Source organism: Stegastes partitus, unplaced genomic scaffold, assembly GCF_000690725.1.
Source record: "Stegastes partitus isolate 25-593 unplaced genomic scaffold, Stegastes_partitus-1.0.2 Scaffold7, whole genome shotgun sequence".
NCBI lineage: Eukaryota > Metazoa > Chordata > Actinopteri > Pomacentridae > Stegastes > Stegastes partitus.
This window is the reverse complement of record NW_007577738.1, coordinates 311903-339772: the sequence shown is the minus strand read 5'-3', so window position 1 is coordinate 339772 and position 27870 is coordinate 311903. Positions and strand designations below refer to the sequence as shown.

Here is a 27870-nt window from a genome sequence, read left to right as displayed (position 1 = left end):
GTGGTAGGCCACATTAATGACTAGCATCACAAATAGAAATATAAACTAAATATCTATCACAACCAACAGTTAAGGCAAAGCTGTCTAATACTTCATAGACTTTCTTAAAATATTCCAAATTGAGCATCTTCAGTGTTATTAGAAGCCATCAAGTTGCTTTAGTTTTGCATTTTTAAATGAAAAACAAAGTGAAAGTTCACCAGGTACCATCCTGACATGAGTACAGAACAATTGAATCTCCTGCAGAGCGGGCTAATACGGCTGAATGTGGTGGCTTCTGCAATATTACACAATTATCTACACATGCCAATCTTATCTGATGCCATCTCCAGGAAATATTGCCATGTATTTTGGATATAAATACAATCTTCAGGGTGATGCCCTTTATTTGAATACCAGTGTATTTGAGGTAATATTGAAACCGTCAACTCTTTTCCACCAAATTAGCTGTGGTTCTTAAATCGGACTCATTTCAGAGCCTTGGAACTGTGGTACTATCTAGCAAACCAGCTCACACTTGCACCAGTTTCAAGCCAGATTACTGTAATCAAATATCATCAATGGAGGGTGTTGCACAGTGCACATCGAAATCTACTGACACTACGGCTATCAATTTAAGTCAGGGCTTGAACTTTTTCATTGGTAGCAACCAACTTTCTCATTTGGTTGCACCTCCCACGTGGTCAGAGGCATTACATATGACTTGCTGAACATTTTCTTATCGATAGACATTCTAATTTACCGATGTCCCCTAAATGCCCTACATTGCAGGCTGTGGTAGCTGCTTCTTGGTGGCTATGGTGTGCTCAGACAGGTGTCTCACCAAAAATGACTTTAAAAAGGGTAAACTTGGACGTCCCTATAGCTCACCTAGTTGAGTGGGCGACCCATAAACAGGGTCTATAGTTCCCCCACGCAGCAGTCGTGGGTTCAACTCCCGCTCACAATCCTTTGCTGCAGGTCTGTCCCCATTCTTCTCCCCCCTTTCCTGTCTGTCTCTACTGCTCTACATAAAGGCAAAAGCCAAAAATATATATTTAAAGCGTATACTAGGGCGTTATAATGTCAGATTTTTCCCAAGATGAAAACAAAGGACTTTTCTACATGCGGTCTTTTCTATGAGCGGGAAACACAGCAAATGCAGGTGTGCTCCGTTTTTTACGAGAAGACTGCATTTTGAAGTGTAAATACCACAGTACACCGAAGTTATCAAAGTACTGCGTTCCACCACTTTGGTTCACATGGTCGCTGCCTGTGCCGGTTACAGTGATACTAATACAGTTTAATAATCATCATGCACTCACACCAATGCGACCACTTGAAATTTAAACTTGCACACTCTCAAAAAAAGGTGGTAGTCTGGAGCCCTGATTTAATTCAAGGAAAACTTGCTTTTTTTGGCTCTAGCTGCTAAACAACTTTTTTTGGGCTCTGACACAACTAATTTCTGATCAAAATGTTTCAAACTGTTAAAAACTACGAGCACAAATCAAAATGGAACCCATGTCATGTGGGTGAAAAAAGGGAGAGCCACTATTAGAACATGTCTTGGTCAAAGTTCTTCAATGACTAAATAGAAAACACCTTGTGCATTTCAAATATAGAGTATTTAGATTCTTCCTACATATTGTTATAAGGACAAAAGTCCATCTCATTGATATAAACGAGGTGAACAAGCCATTGGGGAGAATTTAGAATAAAATCATTACAGCAAAGCTTAAGCGCTTCAATCCAAATAGTCATTACGATTAGAGAGACTACAGTCCACAGAGAAATTTGATAAACTAACTAATTGATAAGCATTCTCCATCCCACCAAGTGAGGCCATTTTTAACCATGGTCCTGAGGCAACCTCCACAGAATCGCACTGATCGATTGTGCCTCTCTTGCAGTGTTGCGCTTTTGGCATCACAATCCCAGAGGGTGATGTCATCTATTTGGGGAGAGAGGTCATTCATTCTCAGTTCAAACCGGTGGGGAGGATATTAGCTCCCCTCTCATCTAGCAGTATGGTCCACCGGTCTCATGCTTTGCCACTAGAGTGGTACGTGTGACCAAGTGACTGCGCAGCTCTCTGAAAGTAGCACACTGCCTGGAAAAAGCACTTAAAACCATTTACAGCACAGAGACGCAATAATAGCCTAAATCCATGCAACAGGGGAGGGAAAAATTGATTTCTTAGGAGATGACAACAAAACAAAAGGGTGGGGTGAAGAACAAATTATGCATGTTGAAGCATTTGCGATAGATATCACAGCATTCCTGGCCCATATGTACTGGGACTATTCTGTGTGGTTGATTGAATAAATAATATTTTTCTAATATTTTCATTCATTCTATATTTTGTTTGTCTTTATTATTTGGAAAGAGTAAAAAAAAAAAAACAGTCTTACACTGATATACATTTTTCAAAAAAATTCAATTAAATATGTGATATTTTCCTTAATGTAATCAGATTTTCATGAGCTCAGTTGTGATATTACTACAATAAGAGTCTCTGTCACATAATATTCAGGGGTACAAATATTAAGGCAACAGCTATAATCCTCAATTAATTACAAGGTGTTGTGCCACCAAATCTAAAGGCTTGGATTGAACTTGCAATCCCTCAAAAGTATACAACTTTTTCTATCTCTCCATTAGGGTGAACGGAATCGACAATTTTAGAAATGTTGCTCTCCATCTGTTCGTGAGGCCTTAACATGGTTTTCACAAAGCAAGTTAAAACTATATGCAGCATGTGTCCCTAAAACTGACAGTTCCCAATTTCAATTCATCAAATGATCAGATTTATGTCACCAAAAGTGACACATCTGAGCGATGCGATGATGCACATAAGCAACGCAGACCCATGTATGTGAAGCCTATTGACCTGCTGATGGTTTGCGGGTTTCTTGTCATTTTGTAATAGCACCAACCCATGACCCAAACATGCTGCTCTTGTGATGGTTTCTTTTGCGTTGCTGTCTGCACTTCACTGAAGACTTAATGGCCATTTAAAAGCTTTATAAAAGGCTGGTACAAAGCCTCTGACCGCACTTAAGACAGCTACACGTTGTAGCTTGCGCACTTTATGAAAAATTGGAAAAACTAGAGTAAAAGTGTCTGTCTTGGGGGAGCTTGAACAAAGTGATTGTAAGTTTGCGATCACTTATGCTGTTCAGACAGACCATGCCTGTTTTTACTCAGACTCAAGCTTTAATACAAAAAAACCTAAATTGTTAGTGTTTATCCTCTAACTCGATGCCCCTATGCACCTGGCCCTTTAGCCTGAGTTTGTGAATCTCAAGTATTGCTGGTACACTTGAGTAACAGAGTTAAGCATCTGCTCCTCCCGACGACAACTATGCCGCAACGAAAACCCCAGAGGAATTTCTCCCGAATCCTCAGCGGCTCTTCTAACCATCTGGATGAAAAAAACTTTCTTCCCGCTGCACTGTGAAAAAGATTTTTCACCTATTTTTCAGGTTTCCCTCCTGTGTTTCCTATCCATGTAGCCACTGGCTACCATATTTCTCCTAATTAAAAAGTCATAACATGGGGGAAAAAATCTTTGAGTCATTTTTTTTTTAAAATATGCAGCAGTCATAATATTTTTTTCCACAACTTGTCTTTTTAAATAACCTTTTTTTTTTTTTTTTTTCAAGCATTGCTATGAATTTACCTTGGACAGAAACGGATGTTTAGCTGGAACTTGAGTGTACATGTCAGTCTCAGATTTCTGTCTTGTCATATAATGCTGTTTCTGGTTATGTTTTTAATGGATTATTCTTTTGTTGGTCTTGGGAGGAGTGCACCTTCATTCCACTGAATACCTTGTGTGCATAATTGGGATGAAAACAAAGCTGACTTGACGTGACTTAATGCTAACGCCAATAAATGAGAGGCCCAAAGTGGAGCTACGAGTCCTTCTATTTAACAATAGCAAATAACGGAGATACAGCAATCAATAGCATTTAGATGTATTCTGGCTATGTGGGGAGTTATTTAAAAAGCAAGATGTTATACGTGATCATATTTGTCTTGTGATTCTAGCATCGATACACTACTCCAGTGCTGTCTTATCTAATTATTTCACTTTATTCTGGGATGTTGTCCAGTCTTGCATTGTGTACATACGCAGTTGTCAATATTCAGTCCAAATCCAGGAAGTACAGTGACATTTATATACCGCAATCAGGTCAGGTCAGAATGAGTGCTCACCTGCAACAATAAAGTCTTATGATTTAATTCCTTCTCATATTCCTGTTTTTAAAATCAACACTACAATCTTTTTTTCTAACTTGTTTAAGCTGCCTGACCTTACCAAGGACAAGTATTACTGAAATAACCACAGAGAAAAAGTTGGCCATTTCTGGCTCATGGATACAATATGAATATTTTGAGACCCTGAATAGAAATGCAGTCCTGCTGATTTAAAATGTATCTCGCTAATGCAGAACAGTGGCCAACGAGTGTAATTTTTAGAAGATATTGTTAATTATCATACCATGTATTGCATGTTTAAGTTATGTAAGCGTTTCTTTTAATTCAGTTAATTATGACAATCAGGCAAATAACACATACATAAAGCAAAGACACACCCTCTTAACAAAAATTTGAAATACATGAAACTATAAAGTGCATAAAGAGCAAGTGTTACAGGCTAAGTATGTGAGTGAGTGATGTGGTGTACAGGTGAGATGTTCTCAGAGCACATAGAGAAACCCAGAATTACGGTTTCATTATAGGATGGCCACAGTTTGAATTATTTATTTAGTAAAGTATTCACAGATACTTCCCCCGTCAACTTGATGAAGTACCTTACGTGCACCACCACTGTTGTTTTGTGCTCACTAGTATGTAGATTATAAAGACACGGTATAATTTTTTTATAATATTGTTTTAAATTTATCATTTTGTACCATTACACTGTCATTATAATTATAGTTTTTCAAAGAGGAGAGATCCCACATCTGCCTGCACACAAGACGTTACATCACCCTCTTCATTAGGATGATAAGTGTTTATATGCTGTCTTTTGTTCTCACCCTACTGTCACATTTATAAGCACAGTAGCAGACAAAGGGGAGAAGAAGAGCTTTCAAACCACACTCTTGTCTGACTATGGCAGTGTCACAGGCGTGACAGAGCAAGAGTGAGCACAACACATACAAATACAACATGACTGCCCATGTAACAACCCACGTTTTTATGCCTGCCTGCCTGCCTGCCTGCCTGCCTGCCTGCCAGCCAGCCTTGCCTACCACTCAGTTCTCTGTCTCTACAGAATATCTTGTAATGTGTCAGGACATCAAGTCACCTAACAAGTCAGCCTGACGAGAACTCAGCCGACTAGTCCACTCTATGTTGAATTTCTTGTCTGGAATGATTTCGAGGTGAAAGATGACAAAATCTGAACAGAGTCTCTGTCCTTCTCTGCTACTATCACATCTTGCCAATGCCTGCAAGCTGCTGGGAAAAAAAAAATCTGTGTAATAAAGTTAAAACTAAACACAGGCCATCAAGAAAGGAGGATTCACTCTCAAGCGTAAAGCAGAAAGGAAGTGAGTCATTATAATGCAAGGGGATTGTGTTTGTTGTCATGACTTAGGAATCACCTACTTAACCCATGTTGGCCCTGCAAAGCCTACATCAGAGGCAAAAACACAACCACATCCTCTGATGCAGGCTGGGTTCCCTCTTTGGATGAAGGAGATGGAGGCAGGCAACTGTTGCCGTGGAGATGTGGAACACATTAGGTCGCTGGGCAACAGGCCATCATGCACAAGTCAGAGCCACTCCCATGTGTCTCACATTCTGCCTACCCACCTCTCCGGCTTCATGTGTGGATGGGCAAACTGGCACCTGACCAACCCCACCAATGAAAATAGGGTTTCTGCCAAACACCTTCAAGAATGCAGATAATCTCACCCCACTCTTCAGTCTTATCTTTCAATTTGTTTAGCTCAATCAACAGAGTCAAACCAGCTGTAGGGACTTATCAGTGTATCTCTCTGTCATGTTTTCATCAACATAAGGGAAAAATACACAACACTTTATGTACATATTAAATTGTGTAAATAAAATGCTTTAAGTAGGATTGAGAATGTTAAGCGGGATTAAGTCTTGCTAATAAATACTGTTGTACTGTGTATTTATCAAGAGATACAGAGATTTTTTTTAAGGTTTAAAAATAGCTCTTACACGATGCAGATTTAGTATATAAATACAGTGACAGTAGCATTACATATGAGCATAAATGCAATATTTTTGTGACAGCTGGTTTAGAAAATAAAGCAACTCTTACCTTTGTTCTTGACTTGACTTTTGATTTGACCTTCTGTCGCCTTTTCAGTTTCTTCTTGCTCAAAGCCTTCTTTCCCCTGGAAGCACACAGTGATCAGTCAGCGTTGCAAAACATATGGTTCAGTTATATTACATTAGGTACACAATTTTGTCTGACGTGCCTTAAAGTACGTTAAAGGCACTTTTTTGGGAAAAAAAAACAAAACAGTCCACTGCTTCAGTAAAAAGGCTGTGAGCTTTTTAAACAAAATGACAACACTGTACTTAAAATAGCATAACATTTAACACATGTTGTTGAATCACAAGCTCCTGATATGAAATATTGTGATGTGAGAAAAATAGGAGGTAAAGCATCTTTTCAAAAGCACATTCTTCTTCACGCCAATCATGATGCTGGGGGGAAAAAAAGCGCTTAGGTGTAAAAAATCCTGAATCCAGTCCAGATGTTTTCAATGGTGGTGTCGTTCCTATTTTTTTTTTCAGTCCTGTATAGCAACTTTATATCTTATGCAGCCTGCACGGTACAGGTCCTTACAAGTGCAATACACCCCACTTCACCGTCACAGGTGTAGCAGTAAATTCACATTCAGTGTCACATGTCTGGTCAAAAGAGTGTGTTTTGCAGAAATTCCCCTCGGAAATGTTTGAATACTAAAATCTGCGTTTTGCATTGGATTGTTATGGTTAGTTTCACTTACAAATCAGGCTGTCAATAAGAAGAGTTCGGGGCCACAAATAGAAATACTACTAAAAACAGAGAGGCAGTACATGAAGTAGTAATCATTATTACTCAGTACTTAATAGAGTAAAGCAATACATGTTAAATTCCCTGTTGTGATCGTCTGTTTTAAATCTGTTTACATGATAACCAAACATGTTTTGCTCTCTAAATGTGAATGATTTCATCTGAAATGATTTTCTTTATGCTTCACTACTGGCATGTAGGTGTATTATTAGGGCTGAAAACTAAAAATACTTCACCGGGTATCCTAATTTTATGACTTGAGAGGGCAACTGAATATGGATTCCCAATAGCTTGCCACCATGCAACATTTGCTTCGATTTCCTCAGCCCTTTGAACACACAGGGACGATCCAGCCACTAGATCAGAAGCCCCAGAGGTGTCTGTACCTGATGTTTGCAATGGTAGATAAACACAACAAGTCAAGCCTGGTGGAAACTTGCTTCTTACGTGGCTCCCTAAAGCTTGCGTGTCTTTGCGAGTGCAGACAAACAAAGTAAGATCAGTGTCAGACAAGCTTGTAATTTAAAAATAACATTGGCACAAAAGCTGGGTTGATTGAGTTGAGGTATTAATTGGTGTGTGTGTGTGTGTGTGTGTGTGTGTGTCCCCTCTTGCCCTTTCATTTAGAGCTATTAATTCAAGGCAAAACAGATTAATGTTGTTTCAGCAGTATGTTTTCCTCCCTGCTTAAAGCAAGCTTTTATACCAGGAGGGGGGCTGAGAATAACAACTGAGTTTGTGAGGGAGGATGCAGCACTGCTCCAGCTACTCAGACTACAACCTGACTGACTGACTACAATGACGTAACTGTATTACCCGCTTATGCCAGAAAAGCAAATGAGTTCATCCACCTCCCAACACATCCTCACCCAAACATGTCTCACGTTTCGAGCCATTTTGAGCTCAACAGCTTCGTATAGATACTGTACTTGTTATGTGGTTTGGATGTACAGCCAGTCATGATCAGCTCCATCTTTCTTGAATAAATGGCTTAAAATCAACCTGGGGAAGGGTTGATGCTCCCAGTGAGCTAGCTAACCGTGACGCCGTTGGGCCTAAACACACAAACACCTATTATAAATGACTGGGTTGCGTGAAATATGGTGACAACGCATGAAGGGAAATGCTAGCCAAAAAAAAATGTACGTTTTACACTAGTTTGTTTACGTTAAGCTAGGTAGCACCTATGGCTCAAAACATATTGACCAACTGCTGTTATGACAGTTAGCTAGCTAGCCTGTTTGGGATATAAGCTTAAAGGGTATTTCTTGTTTCTTGTTTTTTTTTTTAAACATTATGACCGAACTGGTTTGTGCTTTTATTTCTGTGTCAACTAAAAACATAATGTCCAGAGCACCCGGGGTGAACTAACGTAACGTTAGCCGCACAAGCTAAGGAAGTCTGAGCTCAAATTGCTACCTAGCAAGCTGACCCCGCAGGAGGGTGCAACCTAATTATGATGTTCCTGGCACATTGTTTGTAGCTTAAACACTGCCTTGTATGACAAAAGCCGCACGGGCCCATAAACCATGTATTTATTAAATGATTTGGGGTGTAGGTTAGCTAACTGGCGCTCACTGACGTACCGCTGAGCAAGGGTTAACGTTAGCTTACGGTCGTTAGCCCAGCTAGCCGTGCGAATGACAGACCAGCCTCTACATCTATATATTTCTCAGGAGCCACTCACCTTCCTTGATTTATCCCTTGCTCTTTATCATTGATAGCGGTAGTGTAAATCCGCCTGTATCTTTCCGCCAGAGCACGTCCTGAGAGTAGAAGCTGGTACCGAGTCCGACAGTCCGACTGGGCTCCGGGTGTCGGACAAGAACCCATACCCGAACCGATGGTGGTGAGATCGGCTCCGGCTCCCGAAATGACCCTGACACCCAGCCCCATCGACGGCGATAAGGAGGGCAGGATCCCTCCACCGGCGGCCGCTGCCGCAGCAGCACACATCATCGTTTTGCAGAACAATGCATATATCACACAAAAGATATCACAGCCAGATAATATCTAGCCATCTGATGCGATCCACTTGTCATTAAATCCGCCACATGTCACATCATTTGTCCGCTCCGAGCTGCACAAATACCACAATTAGCATCCACGGTCCTCGGTTATTATAAGCGCAAATTGAAGCCAATCTGGTGGTGCAGCTACAGCGTTTGGTCTTCCGATCCGGCCACGGCGTCAACAACGGTCTACGTCCCTCCCGAGAATATATCTTCTCAAGCCATAGCCAGATTTCTTGCAGAATCGCAAAAACGGCACCACTGATTTCCAAAAATCGCCGTGTCGTGTTTCGGTTTCATTCGTTCCTGGAATATTTCTTGACCCCGGAGAGGCAGCACCCTCAGTTGGGCTGCCATCTTAGCTCCATCATCCCTCCCCTCACTGGCTGGGTGTTGCGTCGCTAGCATGCCGGGATATTTTCATACGACTACACCGAGCGATGCTGTCGTTGATTTATTTCATCATTTATCTCTCTGCGTGCAATTACTCTGATGTGCAGTTTGACTTTTTAAACACAGACTGACACTCGCTGGTCCAAAAGGCATGATAGGCAGGATAGTGTGGGCTGTTTTTGCACATTGTGCACAGTTGGATTCTGGACATTTAATTTGCAGAAGTCCAACCAGCAAAAAGGGCCCCTCCCAGTTTGACCCAAAATTGGCACACAGAGACACTTTTCAAAGTGGCTAAATGCTTTGTTGCCCACAAAAAAAAGCATGGCCTTTAAAAAAACAGAGTTGTATTATGTTGTGATTTTATATGCGACACCATTTCCAATCTATTTAGCAGTGCTACATGGTTAATGTCCAGTGCTGGTGCTGTACTTTCCCCTGCAGTGACCACTGTGTGAGTGTGAAACCTGCTCTTTGATCCCAGACATACCTTCTTGAACCACTCCTTCGCTTGCACAAGGTTTTGAGTCACCAGTCCATTTGATAACTTACTTCATTGCTTATTTTATAGTCCTACTGAGGCTTTTGCTATTAAAATGCATATATAACATCAGCTAAGATCAGATAAGCCTTTCTAAATCCCACAGCCAGGAAATGTGCAGTGCTGCAGCAGCAAACGGGATATAGGACGTATCAGTAGAAAATAAAAAATAAGCAAGAAATCAGCATACGTATTGATGATTTTGTACAAATTCTACAATAGAATAGAAATACTTTATTTATTCCCAAGAGGAAAATTCTATAAATAAACTCATATTACATTTGCTATCATATGGCACTTATTTATATATGGGAAAAAAATGATATTGCACTGATTCTTCCATGAATAGAAAGAATCTGTGCAGTATCAGTGTTTTTGATTTACCAAAGACTCTGTGCAATATAGATTAAAATCTGTGCAATATCAGGATTTCTTATTTCAGTATTTCTGCTCATGGACAAGCCTGTGAAATACCACAGTATGTTTTTACACATATACACATGTGCAATATAAAAGCAATGTAATATGAGTTCAGTTTTGCCTAAAAATGTCAATGGTATAGGAATACTGACGTGCTCCAGTGATGCAAAATGCACTTTGTGGTGATGTTAACATTTGCATTTTTACCATCTGACGGGGGCGACACAAGGGTGCAGGAGGAGCAGAGGTACTGCAGGAGGGGGAACTGTGTTGGGTAGCATCAGTCAAAATGGCAGAAAAGGCTAAAACACACTGCTGTGCAAAGGTGGACAGCAAAAATGGGTGCAGACAAGACAAATTTCACAGAAATGTGCACAAAATGCTACTTCTGTTGCTACGTGTGAGTATGTATTTAGCAAGTAATTTTTCTAAATGCTTTATTTTAGTGGATCTCCCTGCTGTCAACATGTCATCTGTTTTTTAAAAAGGTACTATAAATGCATTTGTATGTGGATGTGCATTTAAATTAATTTCAGAAGAGGGGGGGTAAAGAGAGAGAGATGGAGATGTACACAGGCTCCAGTGGTGCTTTATTGGCTGCGAGGCATTGAAATGGCCCAATGACAGGAGAGGGGTCGGTCTACAGTCTCTTCTCATAGCAACCCAGGAAGCATTCAGAGATTATCCTACGCAGTATCGGAGCGCCAGCATGCATCAGGGATGACAAAACTGAAAAATTGCGCATTTTAGAGTTTTTATACAAAATATCAGAAGGGACAAGCAGCTCAGTTGAATTGCAGTGTAACCATCCGGGTGTGTTTTTGTTTTTTTTAAGAGGTAGAAGGTCATAAAGGGAGAATGATTTGGCTTCGAGTTGTGTAATGTGAAGATGCAGCCAGATTCAGAGGCTGCTCATTTAACCCTTGCTTGACTCAGCTCTGTCCGGCGACAGCAAACGAGGGGGGGAGGAGCTGTAACTAGGCCGATATAAAGCCATAGGTCAGGCAGCAAACGTGAGCAGAGCTGGCAGAGATGAAATAAAGTCGCCTTAGACACAGATCCAAGAACTGGGACTTATCTCAAAGTCTAAACAGGTTGTTAGATTATGTGCAACTCTGGTATCGTTCTATCATAAAGTGACAATGTCATAACAATAATAAGCATAACAAATGATAAAGTGAACATTCAAACTATGGACAGAAATGTGTCCACCGGTAGTTTCAATTTTTTACAAACATGGGCCAGTTTTTTTTGTTGTTTTTTTTTTGCTTATCAGGTAGTCAGCATTTACAACCATGAGGCTGTATGTCAGCATGTTTGTTTGATCATTTCTTTTTAACTCAGCTTGTATCTATGAGTCTAATGGCAAATTAATCACTTGTAATGTGTTTCACTGCAAGACCAGAGAAGTGATTAATTGGTAATCCATGGATAACCAATTAATCACCTATAATTGGATAGTGACGCAGTGTCCTGCGTCATTTATGGTTTAGGGCTGAAACTATGAAAGCAGTGTTTGCCCAGTCTAGTCACATAGACTACATTGTATTGAAATGGGAAATTTATTACATGAGATTATGAAACATTTGCTTTCATTTCTTCGTGACAGGGCTGTATTAGATGTCACAAGATCAAAGGACATGCATTTAGAGTTATCTGTAAGGGATCTGTGAAAAACCAAGTCAAACTCTTTGTGTAAACTAAATGGAAGACTTGAGCTTTTGTCAGAGGGCCACATATTTTAGTTGGAGGGCTGGATTTGGCCCGCTGGTTGCTATTTGCCTGCCACTGCTCTGTTCCTTTGTCTGTGTTGTGTTGACTTTCACACTCACTACTGTCTCTCTGAGTCATTATAATAGAACAGGTTATGCTTATTTTTGCTCCAGTGACTATATGAGTGAAACATCATCGCGACTTGTATTTCCATGGCAAACTTGTTGTGTTTATTTGTTTTAGACGGAGTTGTGCAACCGGTATTGCAATTTCAATCATTATAGCTCTAGCGCCACCTAGTGTTGGTCATCTATTTGAATCTGCGCATTCATGGGAAGAGCAGGAGTTTGTTGTACAAAGCACAAATTCATTTGAGAGCTCACAAATTGTTCCTTAATAACCGTATATGATAAGTTTAAATGTGAGCAGGTTGCTGTAGCTCAGTAAGAGAGAAGTGATTGTGGGTAATTGTAATTTCCTGTAAAATGTCATCACACTTTTTTTTTTTTTTTAAAACCCAAAAACACCTTTATTTAAAAGTTTGACTTTGCCTATTAATGCTGGCTTTCATTTCTGGGTCATTGCAGGGTAGTCTGCATTCCTTTCATGCTGTCATCGTGACTAGGAGGGGTTCACTTGTCAGTATCATGTTGTCACGCCCTTGCATGCCATGCACCTTTCATACCTGCGATCAACCAGAACACGGCACTCCCAACGATAAAGCCCACAGCCACAGACAGTCTGACATTTATTGTTTGTCACTTGTGTTTTAGGAATGCTCCTGATGATTTAGACTTTAACATATTACTTAACCTCATGCCTCCTGTAACTGTCATTAAACAAATCAGGCGTGCCTGTTTGGCTGATTTAAGTATAGTATAGTATAGTATAGTATAGTATAGTATAGTATAGTATAGTATAGTATAGTATAGTATAGTACAGTACAGTACAGTATAGTATATATGGTATTAGGAGCCATTCAGCAGAAGTTTCATTCAAACTGTCAGTGTTTAGAGCTACAGTTAGACCTCACATATCCAAGTTTCTTTGTTGCCAGACACTATACAGTGCAGATAAAAAGTATTCACTCAGCGACTGCAGTATCAAGGCAACTCTATCTGGATGGTCCAGTCACTGGTAAATCAGTACTCCAGGCTATAATTACACCGTGAAAACAAAAGAACATTCCAAACAACTCTGTGAAAAGGTTTTTCAGACGCACAAGTCAGGGGATGAGTGTGGATAAGAAAATGTCCGAGTCCTTGAATATCCCTTGGAGTACAGTTAAATTCATCATTATAAATGGAAAGAATATGGCACACACATATCAATGCATAGAGATGGTCATCCTTAAAAAAACTGAGTGACCGTTCAAGAAAGAGACTAGTGAGGATGGTCACCAAGAGACCTATGACTCCTCTGAAGGATTTATAAGCTTCAGCAGCTGAGATGGAGATAGCTGGAGTTGGTTTTTCGGAGAGTGGTAAAGAGAAAGTCCCTTTTGAAAAAAAAGCTGACATTAAATCCAGACTACAGTTTACCAGAAGACATGTAGGAGACTCTGAAGTCAACTGGAAGGCAGTTCTTTGGTCTGTATAGCTTTGTGCAGCCATTAATTAGACATTATGTTTGGCAGTTACCAAAGACTACACATCAATAAACACAAAGCCCATCCTCACTGTGAAGCACGGTGGTGGCAGCATCATCATGTAAGGATGCTTCTCAGCAGCAGGCCCTGAAAGGCTTGTAAAGGTAGAGGGTAAAATGAAGGCAGCGAAGTATAAGGAAATCCTGGAGGACAACCTGATGTATTCTGTAAGAGAACTGAGACTTGGGAGATAATTTGTTTTCCAGCAAGACAATGACCTGAAGCATCCAGCCATAGCTGCACAGAAATGGTTTAAAGACAACCAGGTGAACGTTGTGTGGTGGCTGAGTCAGAGCCCAGACGTCAATCCAGTTTAAAGTTTGTCAGAATTTCTTTATCACCATGCAACATCATAAAACACTGAGGGAATGCTTCCTTGAAGAACACTCTGTAATGTGTTAGCTCACCAACAACCCTTAAAATGTCCTCAGAACCTTGCAGGTATAATGTTCCAACTTTGATAATATATCACTATACAGGAACATTTAAGCATAAAATCATCTAAGGGTTCAATCTCTTGAAAACATTTTTTCATTGTTGGTTTGAGAACGTTTTTTCTTTTATCATGCAACAGAATCTGTGACTGATAACATCTTCCAAACATCCTCTGAATGTTGCAGCTAAAACTATGCCTCTTAATGAAGTTTACCTTTACATTATTTAAACAGATAAATATCCTTAAAACATTGTTTGAACATAAGATTAAAACTTTAAATCATTATTCAAATTTGTAGGCCACCTTAGCCAATGTTGTGGGAATGTTCCCTGGAGAACTGGAGAATCTTTCTGTGTAAATTCTTGTGAAAAAAGCCTAATTTAAGTGACTATGATTCAATGCTGAAAAATACTCAAAAGGGGAAAACTTCCAAGAACAGTAAACATATTTTTATAGGCACTGTCGTTATAAGTATTAATTTTATGTAATTTGTTGAATTTCAGAGAGTAACAATTAAACCCATAACCTGAGAAATAAAATGTAAACAAGCCTACCTTCCAGTACTTTTATTATCATTGAGGTGTAAAGTGCAAAGTCCACATTGTGTTTAAAATTGAAGGAGATATTAATACACTGTCATTCCTCTGGCGGAGGAAGTGTCGAGTCAGCCACACAGTATCTCTAAAGCAAATATTAATATGTGTAGTTCTGTTTGCATATATCTCAGTGAATATGAACTAAATGCTTGCGAGATGTTAACGTTTAATAGCCTGGTTAATCATACTTCTTCAAGTTCAAGGCAGTAGTAAAGCCACACAGAGCACCACACCCGCTTTGAAGGTCTGCTTCCTCAACACCTAAGATGAAGTGCAGGTTCCTCAGCACTCCACCCAATTCCATTTTGACAGCCTGCAAGCGGAAAGCAGAAGCAATTAGTGACGCTGAAATGATGATGACGGAGACGGAAGCATTCAGAGAGAGAGGGACACAGAAAAAGGTATTCTTTGATTGTCCTGTAAAGCCACACCCTTGGGTGGCCTTGGATCCCCTCCCTTAAGGTTAAAAGCAGAAGGAATGACAAGGGTGTGCTTGTGTAGTGTAGCGTGGGACACAGCTGTTCATATCTGTACTACAGCGAGAGCTTACTCTTTACAGCAAGTCACAGAACCTTCTGTGGAGGTACGTACCCTGTCTTTTTCTGAATCCTTCAGTCTGTTTAATATGTCTGTATGATGATAGTTTTGACTTGGATTTTTTAAAACGTAGATGACATTATGTGTAATACAGAGTTTCTTTTAGACAAGATGTTTGCAGTGAGGTTCAATGGTCAAGAGATAAGCATAAAGAAATCATGCTGTACCTGAGGATTATGTAATGCTATAGCTGCAGTGTTGGTGACTCTGCTCTGAATGCATGTCTAACAGATACACTAATTTACTCAAAACAAGGACATGACACATATACACACTCTCTAGGTTTTCTTGTCCCAGTTTGCTGGTGATTAATGTGATCCTTATTCATATGCAGAAAACAATCCAGATTCACATATCTTGAGTGATAACCTGCATGCTGAAACGGCAATTTCTCCTTGAAAGAGCTCTTATTCCAGGCTGCCAAATCACTGGTCGGAACGCGATCCGATTTGCTACGAGATATGATATTATCAGGAAATATTTCAAGCATTAGACGTATGAATAAGAACTCATTTCAGACCCTGTGCGTTATCTGACAGTACATTTGGTTTATTACCAAATGGCTCTAATCTGTTTTAGCTCTAAGCTGCAGAGCTGTATGAATAAAACAACCCCAATGCAATGTACTTTTTTTTTTAAACTAAAAGCTGTCATTAGACTTGAGATTGTGTGACTGATAATTCAGTTGCAGCTGTACATGCCTGCGTGAAGGTTTCTGACATGGAAGTGTTTCTGCTAGAGTGTGCATATAGTCGAAAGGGCACAGTCTTTATCATCAATGGCTAATGGTATGTTACTTGTTCGCGTCTCTGTTTTGCTGACAAAGGTGTGTTTGGAGAAGGTGTGCTATGGTGGGTGGGTGTGTCATCATATGGGCACAGATCAAGACAAACCAGTTTAGGGCTGAATCACTGAGTCTGAGGTTGAGTAGAACTTTGGGAGACGTACAGCGATAAACCCGACATGACAGGTTGCAAAATGCACATGAAGAAACAAAATTACATGAATATGTTTGTGTGTTTTCTGCAAAGTTTGCATGTTCGCTGCTCTCGGTGGGTTAATCTATAATGAGCAGGCACTGTTCACAAACTTCAGGTCTCAGCCTGGGCTGACACCTAGTGGCTGATGTACTGTAGTTTCATTATGTGATGCCTCTTTTTGTCTTTTTTGACACTCACAGGTAAAATAACAAAATGAGCAGATACCCGTCACAAACACGTAAGTACTGAGAAATCTCAAATAATAAAATGTCAGAAATGGAATTCATGAATTGTATATGTCTGTATTTTTCTTTTTTATATATATATTTCTTTTCCTTGTTATTGCACACTAGTCTATTAATAAGTATTCAGACAAATACTTTAGTGTAATTTATAAGGCCTCATAGAGCAAGCTGCTCATAAGACAGTTCAAATGTAAATAGCACAGCAGCTCAAGACTATTTCTCATGAGAAATAGATATCATAAGATGCACATAAGAAATAGAAATGATAGGATTTTTAAAAATACAATAGAACATGAATGAAAAATTATAGAAAAAGAGTAACAGATTAGAAAAAGTAAGAAATAGAAACACAATCTTGAGGCTGTGCTAAAAAAAAAAAAAAAGAGGTTAAATATATAATAGAGATCAAAATAGGAGCAAAAATATTCATTAGAAAAATGTAATTTGACAGTGTATAAAAACATAAAATGCTCATATAGCAGCTGGGAGACACTAAAGTTCAAGTTTTTATAAAGCAGCATCCATCCATAAACATTAAACTGAAGGAGCAGAGACACATCGTTCTTATTTATTGGGCTCCATTATGCTGTAAGCCAATATAAACCTTTATATGCCAACAAAAAATGTGTTACTTGAATGAATATGCGAGTTTGAGACAGTTATGTGTTTGCAGGCAAGACCACCAGCCCCAGCCAGGCAATCGATGACAGCAAGAAGAAGACCTCTCTTCTGAAAGACAACAGCTGGATCAGAAGAAACGAGGATGAGGACGAAGCCGTCGAGTGAGTGACACAAACACAAAGGTTGAAACGCAGATACAGTGTTGCACAAGGTCAATTGAATTTACGCACACCTGGGGAGAGGCAGGGTGTGACTTGTCGTTCATATTTCAGCTTTCCCTCAACTCTAAAACAAAACGCTCTTTACATTCCTTTTGCAGGCCACAGCGTTGAGTCATTCTGTTTGTATGAATGAATTCATTTTTCTTTTTTTTTTGTTTCCTCCTCCTACAGTCGTGATCCAAACTTTGGCAAATCTCTTCTGGGTCGATACAAATCCAATGAGAGTCTCACAGGGTAAAAGAAGCTTTTTATTCTCCAAAATGACGATCAAAATATTGGAACACTAACATTTAATGTGATGACTTGGTGCATTGGTGCAATACAAATTACTATCTTTTAATTACAGCCAAGAGCCTGAAGACCCAAAACCCACTGGCACTCGAACCTCAACAACATCCGTGCATGCTCTCACCAAGAGGTACCTTTTTTTTTCTTTTCTTTTTTTTTAATTTGGCATCTTTTTCTGATTTTTAAAAATAGAAACTGCTTGTAAGTAGATCATGACAAGAACTATGAGTTGTGTTTTCTGCCTCTGCAGGTTCGGTGGTAGTCAGGATGATCTGAAGGGCAGGTTGGTGCAATGTATACACAGTATTCTGGTTTTTCAGTGCAGCATTGTAACTGTTTCATATTCAATTTTCACAAGTCAAATCAAGGCGTTGTCAGCAATTTTAACTAAACATGTGACTTAATTTTTCTCTTCTTTCAGCAGCACCCTTCCTTCCAGCAAAACTACATCCTCCAACACCAAAAGGTACATTTTCAACTGATGACACAATACCTAGTATATATATATCTTCTGTAGGAAACCAACCGGAATAATCCACCTCTTTTTTGCAGCCCATATTCATCTCTGAAGCCGGTTTCTCCCACCACGTATGTAATGCTCCAGTTTACTATTTCAAAAATCAACAAAGGAACAATAATTCAAAGTGTGATTTTTGTATTTTTTCTGTCACTTCAGGACCACCACATCCAAAAGCACCATCATAGAGGAGCCAAAGAAGAGGTACATGATAAATACTTGCAATAAGCTCACAGGGAAAAACATTGCACTGAATTATTTAATAAATCAGTTTTGCATTTCTCCTCCTTTAGCACCACAACCACTACAGTCACCAAGGATGGCAAAACCACTGAGACCACCATCACCACCACCCAGAGTGTTCGGTACAAAACATTTCTATGTATATATATATATATCACATCATCACCCTCTGAGTCTGCATTAGTTTATTTACAGTGTTTATTTCCTCATTTTGCAGCTCTCCTGTGACCAAAACTCCCACCAAGACTGAAACGTTCACTGAGCGGGTCAAGTCTTCAAGCAAAGGGTAAAAATATTATATTATATAGTGATCCTGGATCAGTACAAGTACAAAAATACGGCATCACCAGCATATGTTTTATTATTAAATATTATGATGCTAGGCTGCTGATTCAGATGCGTCAGTGTTGAAAAGTAATTTACTGAGTAATAATTTTAATATAGATACAAATTAGTTAACTATTTTAATTTTTTATGTCCATTTAAACTTCTTCTACGCTGCATTTGTGATGGAAAAGCATTTTATACAATAATTATTTCACTATTAGCAGAACAGAAGTTAATTAAAATGAACTCAAACAACTTAGATTATTTACACTTCTAACTTATGCATAAATACATCAATGATAAAAGTAAAGTAATGTAATAATATTACACTGACAGAGGGAAGTGTGCAGAGTAAATACTTTCACTTTTAAAACATAAAGTACATTCCCGCCAGTGTTTTTGTATGATTATGTAGGTAAGAGTTCGCCAATAACACGATATTGAGTTTGTGTGATTGTGATCTTTACTTAGGCCCTCAATTTACAACAGAAGGAACATTTTAAATCTTTAGCAGCTGCCATTTTGTGTGTGTGTGTGTGTGTGTGTGTGTGTGTGCGAGGGTGGGTGGGGGATTATAAATTTATAATGCTGTCTGTGCTGTTTCTATTGGTGTTGTCGGTCCTTTGTCTATTTTTACTGAAAAGCCCAACCAGGGACGGGAGTTGAAAATTAGCCTAATGCTATACACTCTATATGCAATACATCAGATGTTTTCTATGTGAAACTGCATGGTCCCTGATCAAATGAATAAATAAATAAATAAATGCTAAACAGCAAGGCCAGAATTAACAGATAAGAGACTCTTATTAGAATTCTGAAATGCAGTAAATCTTGTCATCATCACAAGGTTAGAGTGACATATGAAAAACATTTTTAGTACCATCTCATTAAAACTGTAGCTAAGAGATGTGGCAGTAATTGATCTGAATACTTCAAATACTTATTAGAGCATAAGCTGCACTGTGCTTTTAAAAAACTATTTTATTTACATCCAGGTGTATGTTGGTTCCAACTAAAAAAAAGAATCAATCAAAGGAGTTGTCAGATGATTAATGGGACAGAAAATATGGAAAACAATCCTCGATACAAAACTGTGTTCGTTTCTCTCTGATTTTAGGTCAATTTCCTTTTAAAAAAAATTTCTAAAATTTACAGAGATCTGTGATGCTGAATCCTCAGTAAAGCTAAAGTATAAAGAGTCACGAACCAATTAAGTTGGCAGCAATTTTTGAACAATGCTTTTTGATTTACAAACTGATGCTGCTTTAAATCTCCATTAAAAAAATAAAACTGCCGCAATCAGATAAATGTAGTGCCAATAAAATGTGCATTATTTCTCTCTTAAATGTAATTATTTATACAACAAGAAAATATAAAATGGAAACAATTAGAATTGTCCTTCATACTCTACGTTAGTCATTTTGTTACTTATCAGCCATGCTACTAATTGTAAAAATCACAAGTCTAATGCAAACTTGCACCACATGTGAGCACACTGTACTGTTCAAGTGCTCAAATATCAAGGCTTTTTTTGTTTTTTTTTTGTAAAACTGACTTCTTTTTGAATGAGACTTTTCACATCTTTTCCCACAGACCACAATACTCCTCCTACTCACCTACCAAAACAACCAAAGTGACGGAGAAGACTGTTACCAGCCCTAAAGAGTGAGACACTGTCAGATTATTAAATCAAAGTAGACGGTAAATCTGTACATCGCCTGCAATGTAACCCATCTTCAATATATGTCTTTGCAGACCAGAGGACAAACTTTTCGACACGCTCATCCCCTCGTCTGTCAGGGAGGAGTATTCACCCAAAGACAGGTGATATTTTCACTTATGAAACCTAGAAAGAAAACAAATATATTGATTAGAATGCCAGGCAGTATGTAGTTATATACTAAATAAGGTGTATTATCTTTTTTGCAGCAAAACTACCGTCTCCACAACTGAGACTGTGACAGTGAAAAGCAGCCCTGACACAAAGTGAGTTTCATCACGTAGTGGGAATAATGCTGGGGAGGCTGAGATTCAAGTTAATCAGACAGAAGCAGTTTGTCTTGTTTTTGTAGATGCTATTAAAGGATAAGGGTTAGGGTGTTGTCCAAAACTGTGAGTCTTAGCACTGGGCGCTACATATTAGATCCTGTTGCAGGAAATACCCAACAGAGCAACAGAAATATGGGTTAGTCTACTTTTTAAAATAGTCGCCAACAAATACACTGTTTAATTCTTCAGAACTGCTTCAGTAAAAACTAATGGATCTGGAAATTAGTGCCACAAACAGGGAAGGGAAGTCCTCCATTGCTATGAGGCAGACACATTTACACATTCTGGTTTGGGTCCTTTAATGGGATTTGTTTGATCCTTAAATACAGAACTATGACTTTAACAAAGACATGCTTTATATACAGTAATGTCACCAGTAGAGCAGCCTGTTCAAAGTCCTTACATGATGCATCTTCATCCTCCTTGAAGCCTGTAGATAAATCTGAGACCCAGATGGTCTGTAGGTGTGTGCAGTGCAATTCTATAGTGTGAGCTTGGCGGCTTGTTCAGTGTGTCTTACAAACACAGAGCCATCATAACAATATATAATATAATATAATATAATAGTGACATTTTAAGCAACACAGTCCGACTACTATTCTCTACTGCTGCATTCTTTACATTAACCCTCGGAATCCCAAGCAGTTCTTGGATTTTTTGTTTGTTTGTTTGTTTTTGTTTTGTTTTTTTGCTTTTGTTTTCACTGCAATACAACGTCTTGCATCTCTATGGAAACAACAATACAAAAGCGAGAGCAAGCACTCAAATGTCTTTTGTGTAGCATGGCAGTTCTAATGTCGCAAATCATAACAGAAGACAAAATGAAAGTTAAATTTGTTTGATTATTTGTTTTACAAAACTTAGAAATCTTGCAATGTGCGACATGTTTTTAAAACACCCATAAGTGTAACTAACACTAGAAAAATAATGGTGGCTTTTCATCCTGCACAAGTTTTACTACTTTAATTTGTATTTCTTTCTTGTGTCCTCTCTGCTCTGTGTAAACACAGCCTGCAGTTCATCTGAAAAGCTTCAGAATTTTTGTCACATCACTGCTGCTTGTAGCTGAATCACTAATGGCTTCTCGGTGGTGTCGATGAGGTCTGAATTTTTTTTTTTTTTTTTTAACAGGATCTGATCAATGCAAACCACATTTTTGGGGTATTTTTTTAAACAAGACTTGTAGAATAAATTGCTTTTAATGAAACATCACAACTTTAAGTTTAAGTTTTCCCAATGAAACTGCATATCATAGATGAGTAGTTCAAGGACCAGGAAGGTGAAAAATGTGATGATTCTTTCTGTTTTCACAGTTTTCAGCACTGATAAATGGTGTTGTTTTTTAAAGGCAACATTCTTTTCAAATGTATTGCAGGCTTCGGGGTTCACAGGGTTAAAGTGAGAATACTTACATTTTAAAAGAATGATTTTTGAAAATACTCAGGCTACCACAGCGTGATTTGGGATGGTACGAGAAGCCGGTTTGTGGCAGCTGATGTTAATTTACTTCAGATGTTGCACATCAATAGTCAGTTAGCTGATTCTACGAGTGCTACTACTGTGTAGACTTGTTAACTTGCCACAGATAGGTATTGCAGTGGTGTTTTATTACAAACATGATGTAAAATGAAGCTACATTCGGTACGCCATTATTGTGGAATTGCCACAGTGGCCACTGTTTAGCAAAGGTTACAAGAAAAACAGCTCACTGTACTTACTGCTGGTTAACAAATGACTCACCCTTTGTTGAAATTCTTTCTGTGCAGCGCTGTGACAGAGCTCTATGACACACTCCTCAAGCCAGTCAATGACGACGTTAAAGAGAGGTAATTTGTGCAAACAACAATGAGAGCTACAAAATGCTTTAAATCACATGTTATATGTTAAATGCATTTTCCTTCTCAAAGGACATAAAGACATGAAGTGTTACTTGATCATTATGTCATATTTTCTTTATTACAGCAAACCATCTGTGTCCAGTACTGAGACTGTGACAGTCAAAACCAGCAGTGATGGGTGAGTTATGCAGGCCAATGAACACACAGTGGTAGTGGTATAAATACTGTGCCAGATTCAAAATATGTATTCTTATTTTGCTTTTTTCAGGAATGGTATTAAAACCACAACCACAACCAGGACTTCCTCCACGTAAGATAACCCTTTAATCGTCAATCATTTTTTTAAAATAAATACATTTTCTAAATATAAGGATTACTCTCATAATCAATATATTTTTTAATATTGTTGTCTGTACAGGGCTGAGGATGACCTGTATGGAACCCTCCTGCCCAAATCAATCACATCTGGTCTGTCTTCTCCTGTCAGGTAAAGTGTCTCAGTGAATTATTATAACAAACCAAACAACTATTTATTCATCCTAGTGGGTGAAACATCACACTGTCACTGTCTCAACAGTTCGAGTATCACGAGGAGAGAGGTCGTCACCGTGGAGAGCAGCAGAGGGTGAGTGTCACCGAAGTGTGTGCAAGTTTTTCATCTTTGTGCTTGTAGTATGTGTTCTGACAATTTCTTTTGTGTCATGTAGAGGAGAAAGCCCAACTCTGACATCGCCAACCTCCACCCGCCGCAGCATCACCAGGTAAATATGCAGGAACCAATGTACGATGCGCTTTAACCCTCTGAACCCTAAAATCCATCGGTGGGCTTAAATGGCACCTTTTCTTTAAAATCACCAAAATTACAACATTCGTTAGAGTGAGAAACTGTAAAAAACAGAAAGATTCTATTCACCATTTGCCAAGTCCTGGAATGTACCATATGTGACGTACAGTTCTATCAGGAAAATTGAAGCTCAAAATTATGCTATTTTATCAAAATTGCATATGGGTTATGTTACCACAGTGGTTAATTTTTTTATTTGTTTTTATTTTTATTATTGTATTATTATTTTATTACTGGTAATTTTTTTTTAAATTATTTTATTGTTTTAAAATACTTTTTATATATTTTTTAAACATATTTTTATTGTCTTTATATTTTTATTTTTTGTTCTCTTTGCTATTTGATCAAATAGAAAAGAGAAATTTAAAAAAAAAAAAAAAAGCATATTAAACAAGAGCACGGGTCTTAAGAGGTTAAACCAAATCCTGTTACAAACAAAACGTTCTGCTCTCCTCAGCAAAACTGATTTAGCTGCCACAAATCTACAAATCATGTGACAAAAATTCTGACTTTTCGGCTGAACTGCAGGCTGTGTTCATACAGAGCAGAGACGAGGCAACTACAGAGATTGAGAGAAACATAAACATACCTGATGGATAAAATAAATGCAGCATGGTGGAGCAAGTTATCAGCCAGTTGTTGAAAGATACATTCAGCATGGTGAAATATCTTTCTAGAGTTGACATGCAGAGCAGTGCGATAAAATTTGTTTCTAGTTTGGCTCCGTATGGTCCCCTATACTGGTAACTGGTAACTCCTCTGAGCAACTGGAAATATATTACACATTGATTCTACTTTTTTCTTTCTTTTTTTTTGTTACACACTATAGATTTACAAATAAATTCAAGTCTCATCATAACTTTGCCATACTGAATTAAAGGTAGTTTTGGTTCTCATTACTTCTTGCCATGGTTGTGCTTCTTCCACTGAGCTGCAGGACTTTATATTGGAGTAATAAAATTAGAACACTGTGAGTTAAAATATGATGGAAGCAAAAATCACCCAGAAACAGCTTGAAGCTCTGAGGGTTAAACTGATGCAAAACTAAAACCCTTAAAACAACTCAAGAGGACTCCTTAAGAAACATTCACACTCTAGTTTCTGAATCATGACAATGTTACAGAAAGCCAAATGAACTCAAGCTCAATTTATTCACCATGTCTAACTCAATATTTTGCTTCTTTGCCACAGCTACAGCTCATATGATGATGTTCCTTCCACCCGCACCACCTCCTACTCCGTCAGCACCAAGCCCAGGTGATCATCTGACTGTCTCTCTCACATTCACACACACAGATCTGGCACAGCTGCCTCTGACTGCAATGTGACTGTAGCTCCACTATCATCACTAATCTGTCCTGTGTTTGCTCACTCAGTGATGATTACAGCAGCGACCGTAAATCCTACTCTTACTCCAGACCAGACTCCAGGTAGGCAGCAGAGAAAACCTTTCATATTCAGTAGTATACAGAAATATTTTAATTGCAGCCTGTAATCTCTGGTTCATTTTGTCTTTTTATATAGCTATGAGTACACCAGTATCACCAGTCCCACTACGTACACCAGTCCCACTACGTACACCAGCATCACCAGTCCTACTACGTACACCAGTCCTACTACGTACACCACAACATCATACAGGACCAGCAGGTATACGTTGATATTAACTATAGTGGGGATTGATATTTTTAAACAAAGTTTATATGAAAGTAAAACAAGAGTCTGACACTTAACTGTGTAACTCTCACAGCAGGTCAGATGATAACCTGTCAGATCCAATCTACTCAAAATCTTCCATGAGGAACGTGTACGCGTCTTCTGACAGGTAAGAAAAGTGCAACAACATACTGTGTCTTGACCTTGCAACAAGTAGTCAGAGAAAAATAACAATAGGGACTAAAGATCTAACAAAAATCTTGCAGCAGTGTGAGGCTTTGGACTTAATGCAAAGATGTGAAGTAGGTATAATGCTTACTTTGTTTGCTGCCAAGTTTGTAGTAGTAGTATGTCCTAATTGTGACAGACTGCATGCAACAGAGTATGTTTTCTAAAGGCAGCTGTAGCTAACACTGAAAAAAAAGAAAAGGAAAAGTATGTGATTTGCCCACGAGATATCTGAGATCCTGCAAATGTCAAGCTTATGGTAGCACCAAAAGACCCCCAAAGTCTTCAGGATTCCTCATCTGGAAACATAAGTGTGTGCAGCAGATTTTCTGTTAATCCACCCAACGGTTCTCATGACGTTTCACTTAAAGTCAGAATTTTACAACTGTTGTTGGTGGTTTTGGAAAGGTCAGAGGATCACCAAAATCTTCAGGATTCATCCTCTGAGGACTATGAGTATCTGTGCACAATCCTTTAAGTAGTTGTTGAGATACTGCCATCTAAAATAGTAATAGATCAGCATTGCAATATCTGGAGTGGGAAGGTCGTACCTCAAGCTTGACTTATTAGCTCTTTCTAAATCAATGTTTCCAAGTTCCAAGAATAAACTCACAGCTCATTGTTCTTGTAATGTTCTTTAAAACACTTCATTTCTAATATGCTGTAGGACCGTGCTTGAGAAAGACCTGTGCACCTTCTGCCGTAAGCCGTTCACCGGCGATGCCAAGATGGTCCTGGATGACATCAAGATCAACTGCCACGCTTCCTGCTTTAAAGTGAGCATACGAGTTTTAATGTGGGCCTTTAATCCCATGAGTCAGCAAGACACTGTAGAAACAAACAAGCAGGCAAACAGAGCAGTTAGGTCACAAAAACAAACTGTAAAAATACAGTTACTGTTTAGTTGGCAAAGGATATTTACATGTGTTACATTATCATTATTATTAGAAATTTGTGACATTTTTAGTTTTTATTTAATTATATTTTCTTTTTAAAATGGAAATTCTGTTATTTTTTTGATGCTATTTTACATTAGACACATACATTGATATTTACATGCACTTCAAAAACATTAAATAAAGTAAAATACAATTTTTTTTTTTTAAATTTATTTTGCTTTTTTAATTTCTTTTTTTTTTTCTTTACACAGTGCAGCAAAAATTAAGACAAAGTAAAGCCAAACTTAGATCAAAGCAGATGAAAGGCAACTAGTCATCATTTATTTTAACATTTACACCTGGATATTTCCTACCACTACATGTAAACATGCTTTTTGTGATAAAGAAGATTGCAAGTGTCACATAAGCATAGTGAATTTGATATCCGGCTGAAATACAGTACTCAAGTAAATATACTAAATTACATTCAGCCACCAGCCGCCAGATGTAATCAATCAACACATCTGTGCAGCCGAGTGCATCTCTTTTCTCATGTGAGCATCTGTTTGTGTTTTGGCAGTGTGATGTGTGTAGCAGCACTCTGGGCAACCTGAAAGCTGGCGACAGCTTGTGGATCTACAAGCGCATGGTTCACTGTGAGAACTGCTTCGAGAACACCAGAGGTATGGGGGGACAAAAGAGGATAGATTTGCTTATGCTTATCATCCTGAATGTAAAACTCCTATAAATACATGTTTGCTTGTATTAGTTTATATTATTGAATGAAAAGCTTAATTCAACTGTTGCTGTCCATTTTCCCCTCTACAGAAAAATGGCGACGCTGAGCCTCCATAAAGAAAGAATGGATTATTGTTTTTCCAGTAAACTTTGGGTGACATGGATTCTTATGGACTTTGATTATAAAAAGCAGACAGAGCTTTATCTGGGTGTTCTGATGAATGATAGTTGTATTATGGATGCAACTTTTTTAACAGTTTGCATGCACTGTTGGAGCTGTGTTGTCATGATATTGCTGCCTTTTTACCTACCCCTGTACAACATATCAGTTCTTATATTCTCTTAAATCTGCAGCTTTTTAAAGGGACTTTTGTGTGTCATATGATAGGAGATATTGCAATACTGAGGGCCGGGGGCTTTTTCTTTGTGCAATAAAGGCAATTCAAGTATGTAAAAAATAAATAAAAATCTCCCTGTTATTTCAATGTATGTTGATTCTCTTGAAGAAACGTACCCATAATCCTCATGCGAAGTTTGCTGGAGTGGGGTGTTTATTACTAGTCCGGTATATGGTGGGCTCACCAACACAGAGCATGAGTCTGTGAAGGTCAGCCAACCCAGAACATTTGCAGTGTTACACATTTTATAGGATATGTCAGAGGGTAGAGAGGGGCTGTATGCAAATACCAAAGTCAATAGTGGTTAGTTAGTAAATAGTTGCTAATCATGACAGGAGGTAAGAGAACAACAGGTGATTGAATCAAGCGGTCTGATAGACAACAAATGGTACGAAAACGAGGGGCCAGGT

At 38.6% G+C, this 27870-nt stretch overlaps 2 protein-coding genes across 20 annotated transcripts in view; one reads left to right on the top strand and one right to left on the bottom strand.

Moving 5' to 3' along the window:
* mycbp2 (MYC binding protein 2) overlaps window positions 1–9421 on the bottom strand; it is a 66834-nt gene extending 57413 nt beyond the window's left edge. For all 16 annotated transcript variants that reach the window (XM_008281757.1, XM_008281765.1, XM_008281812.1 and 13 more), the window contains exons 1-2: window positions 8721–9421; window positions 6290–6365 (exon numbers count right to left, since the gene is read on the bottom strand). In XM_008281757.1, the coding sequence (XP_008279979.1) occupies window positions 6290–6365; window positions 8721–8992 (348 nt within the window). In that variant the 5' untranslated portion in view covers window positions 8993–9421. The remainder of the gene's footprint in view (window positions 1–6289; window positions 6366–8720) is intronic.
* A 3294-nt stretch (window positions 9422–12715) lies between these two features.
* On the top strand, window positions 12716–27541 carry scel (sciellin). Of its 4 annotated transcripts, XM_008281729.1 has the most exons (28): window positions 12716–12729; window positions 15269–15375; window positions 16570–16607; window positions 17288–17396; window positions 17628–17690; window positions 17803–17874; window positions 17995–18027; window positions 18166–18210; window positions 18297–18332; window positions 18421–18465; window positions 18555–18626; window positions 18722–18790; window positions 20425–20496; window positions 20587–20655; window positions 20761–20817; window positions 22647–22706; window positions 22843–22896; window positions 22987–23028; window positions 23137–23205; window positions 23296–23343; window positions 23426–23479; window positions 24754–24819; window positions 24939–24992; window positions 25087–25212; window positions 25313–25387; window positions 26114–26222; window positions 26905–27007; window positions 27153–27541. In XM_008281729.1, the coding sequence occupies exons 3-28, from the start codon at window positions 16583–16585 to the stop codon at window positions 27167–27169; spliced, it is 1644 nt and encodes a 547-aa protein (XP_008279951.1). In that variant the 5' UTR covers window positions 12716–12729; window positions 15269–15375; window positions 16570–16582; the 3' UTR covers window positions 27170–27541. The 4 variants fall into 4 exon arrangements, with proteins under 4 accessions (XP_008279951.1, XP_008279960.1, XP_008279967.1 ...); XM_008281738.1 differs by lacking the exon at window positions 12716–12729 and having other exon boundaries at window positions 15139–15375; window positions 18169–18210; XM_008281745.1 differs by lacking the exon at window positions 12716–12729 and having other exon boundaries at window positions 15139–15375; window positions 25316–25387.
* The last annotated feature ends 329 nt before the right edge of the window (window positions 27542–27870 follow it).

Bases quoted from the DNA above. Each gene is read 5' to 3' on its own strand.
- scel (XM_008281729.1), top strand. From the start codon at position 16,583: ATGAGCAGATACCCGTCACAAACAC. The intron at 18,333-18,420 runs GTATGTAATGCT...CTGTCACTTCAG, and splicing joins AAGCCGGTTTCTCCCACCAC to GACCACCACATCCAAAAGCA. The intron at 26,223-26,904 runs GTGAGCATACGA...GTGTTTTGGCAG, and splicing joins GCCACGCTTCCTGCTTTAAA to TGTGATGTGTGTAGCAGCAC.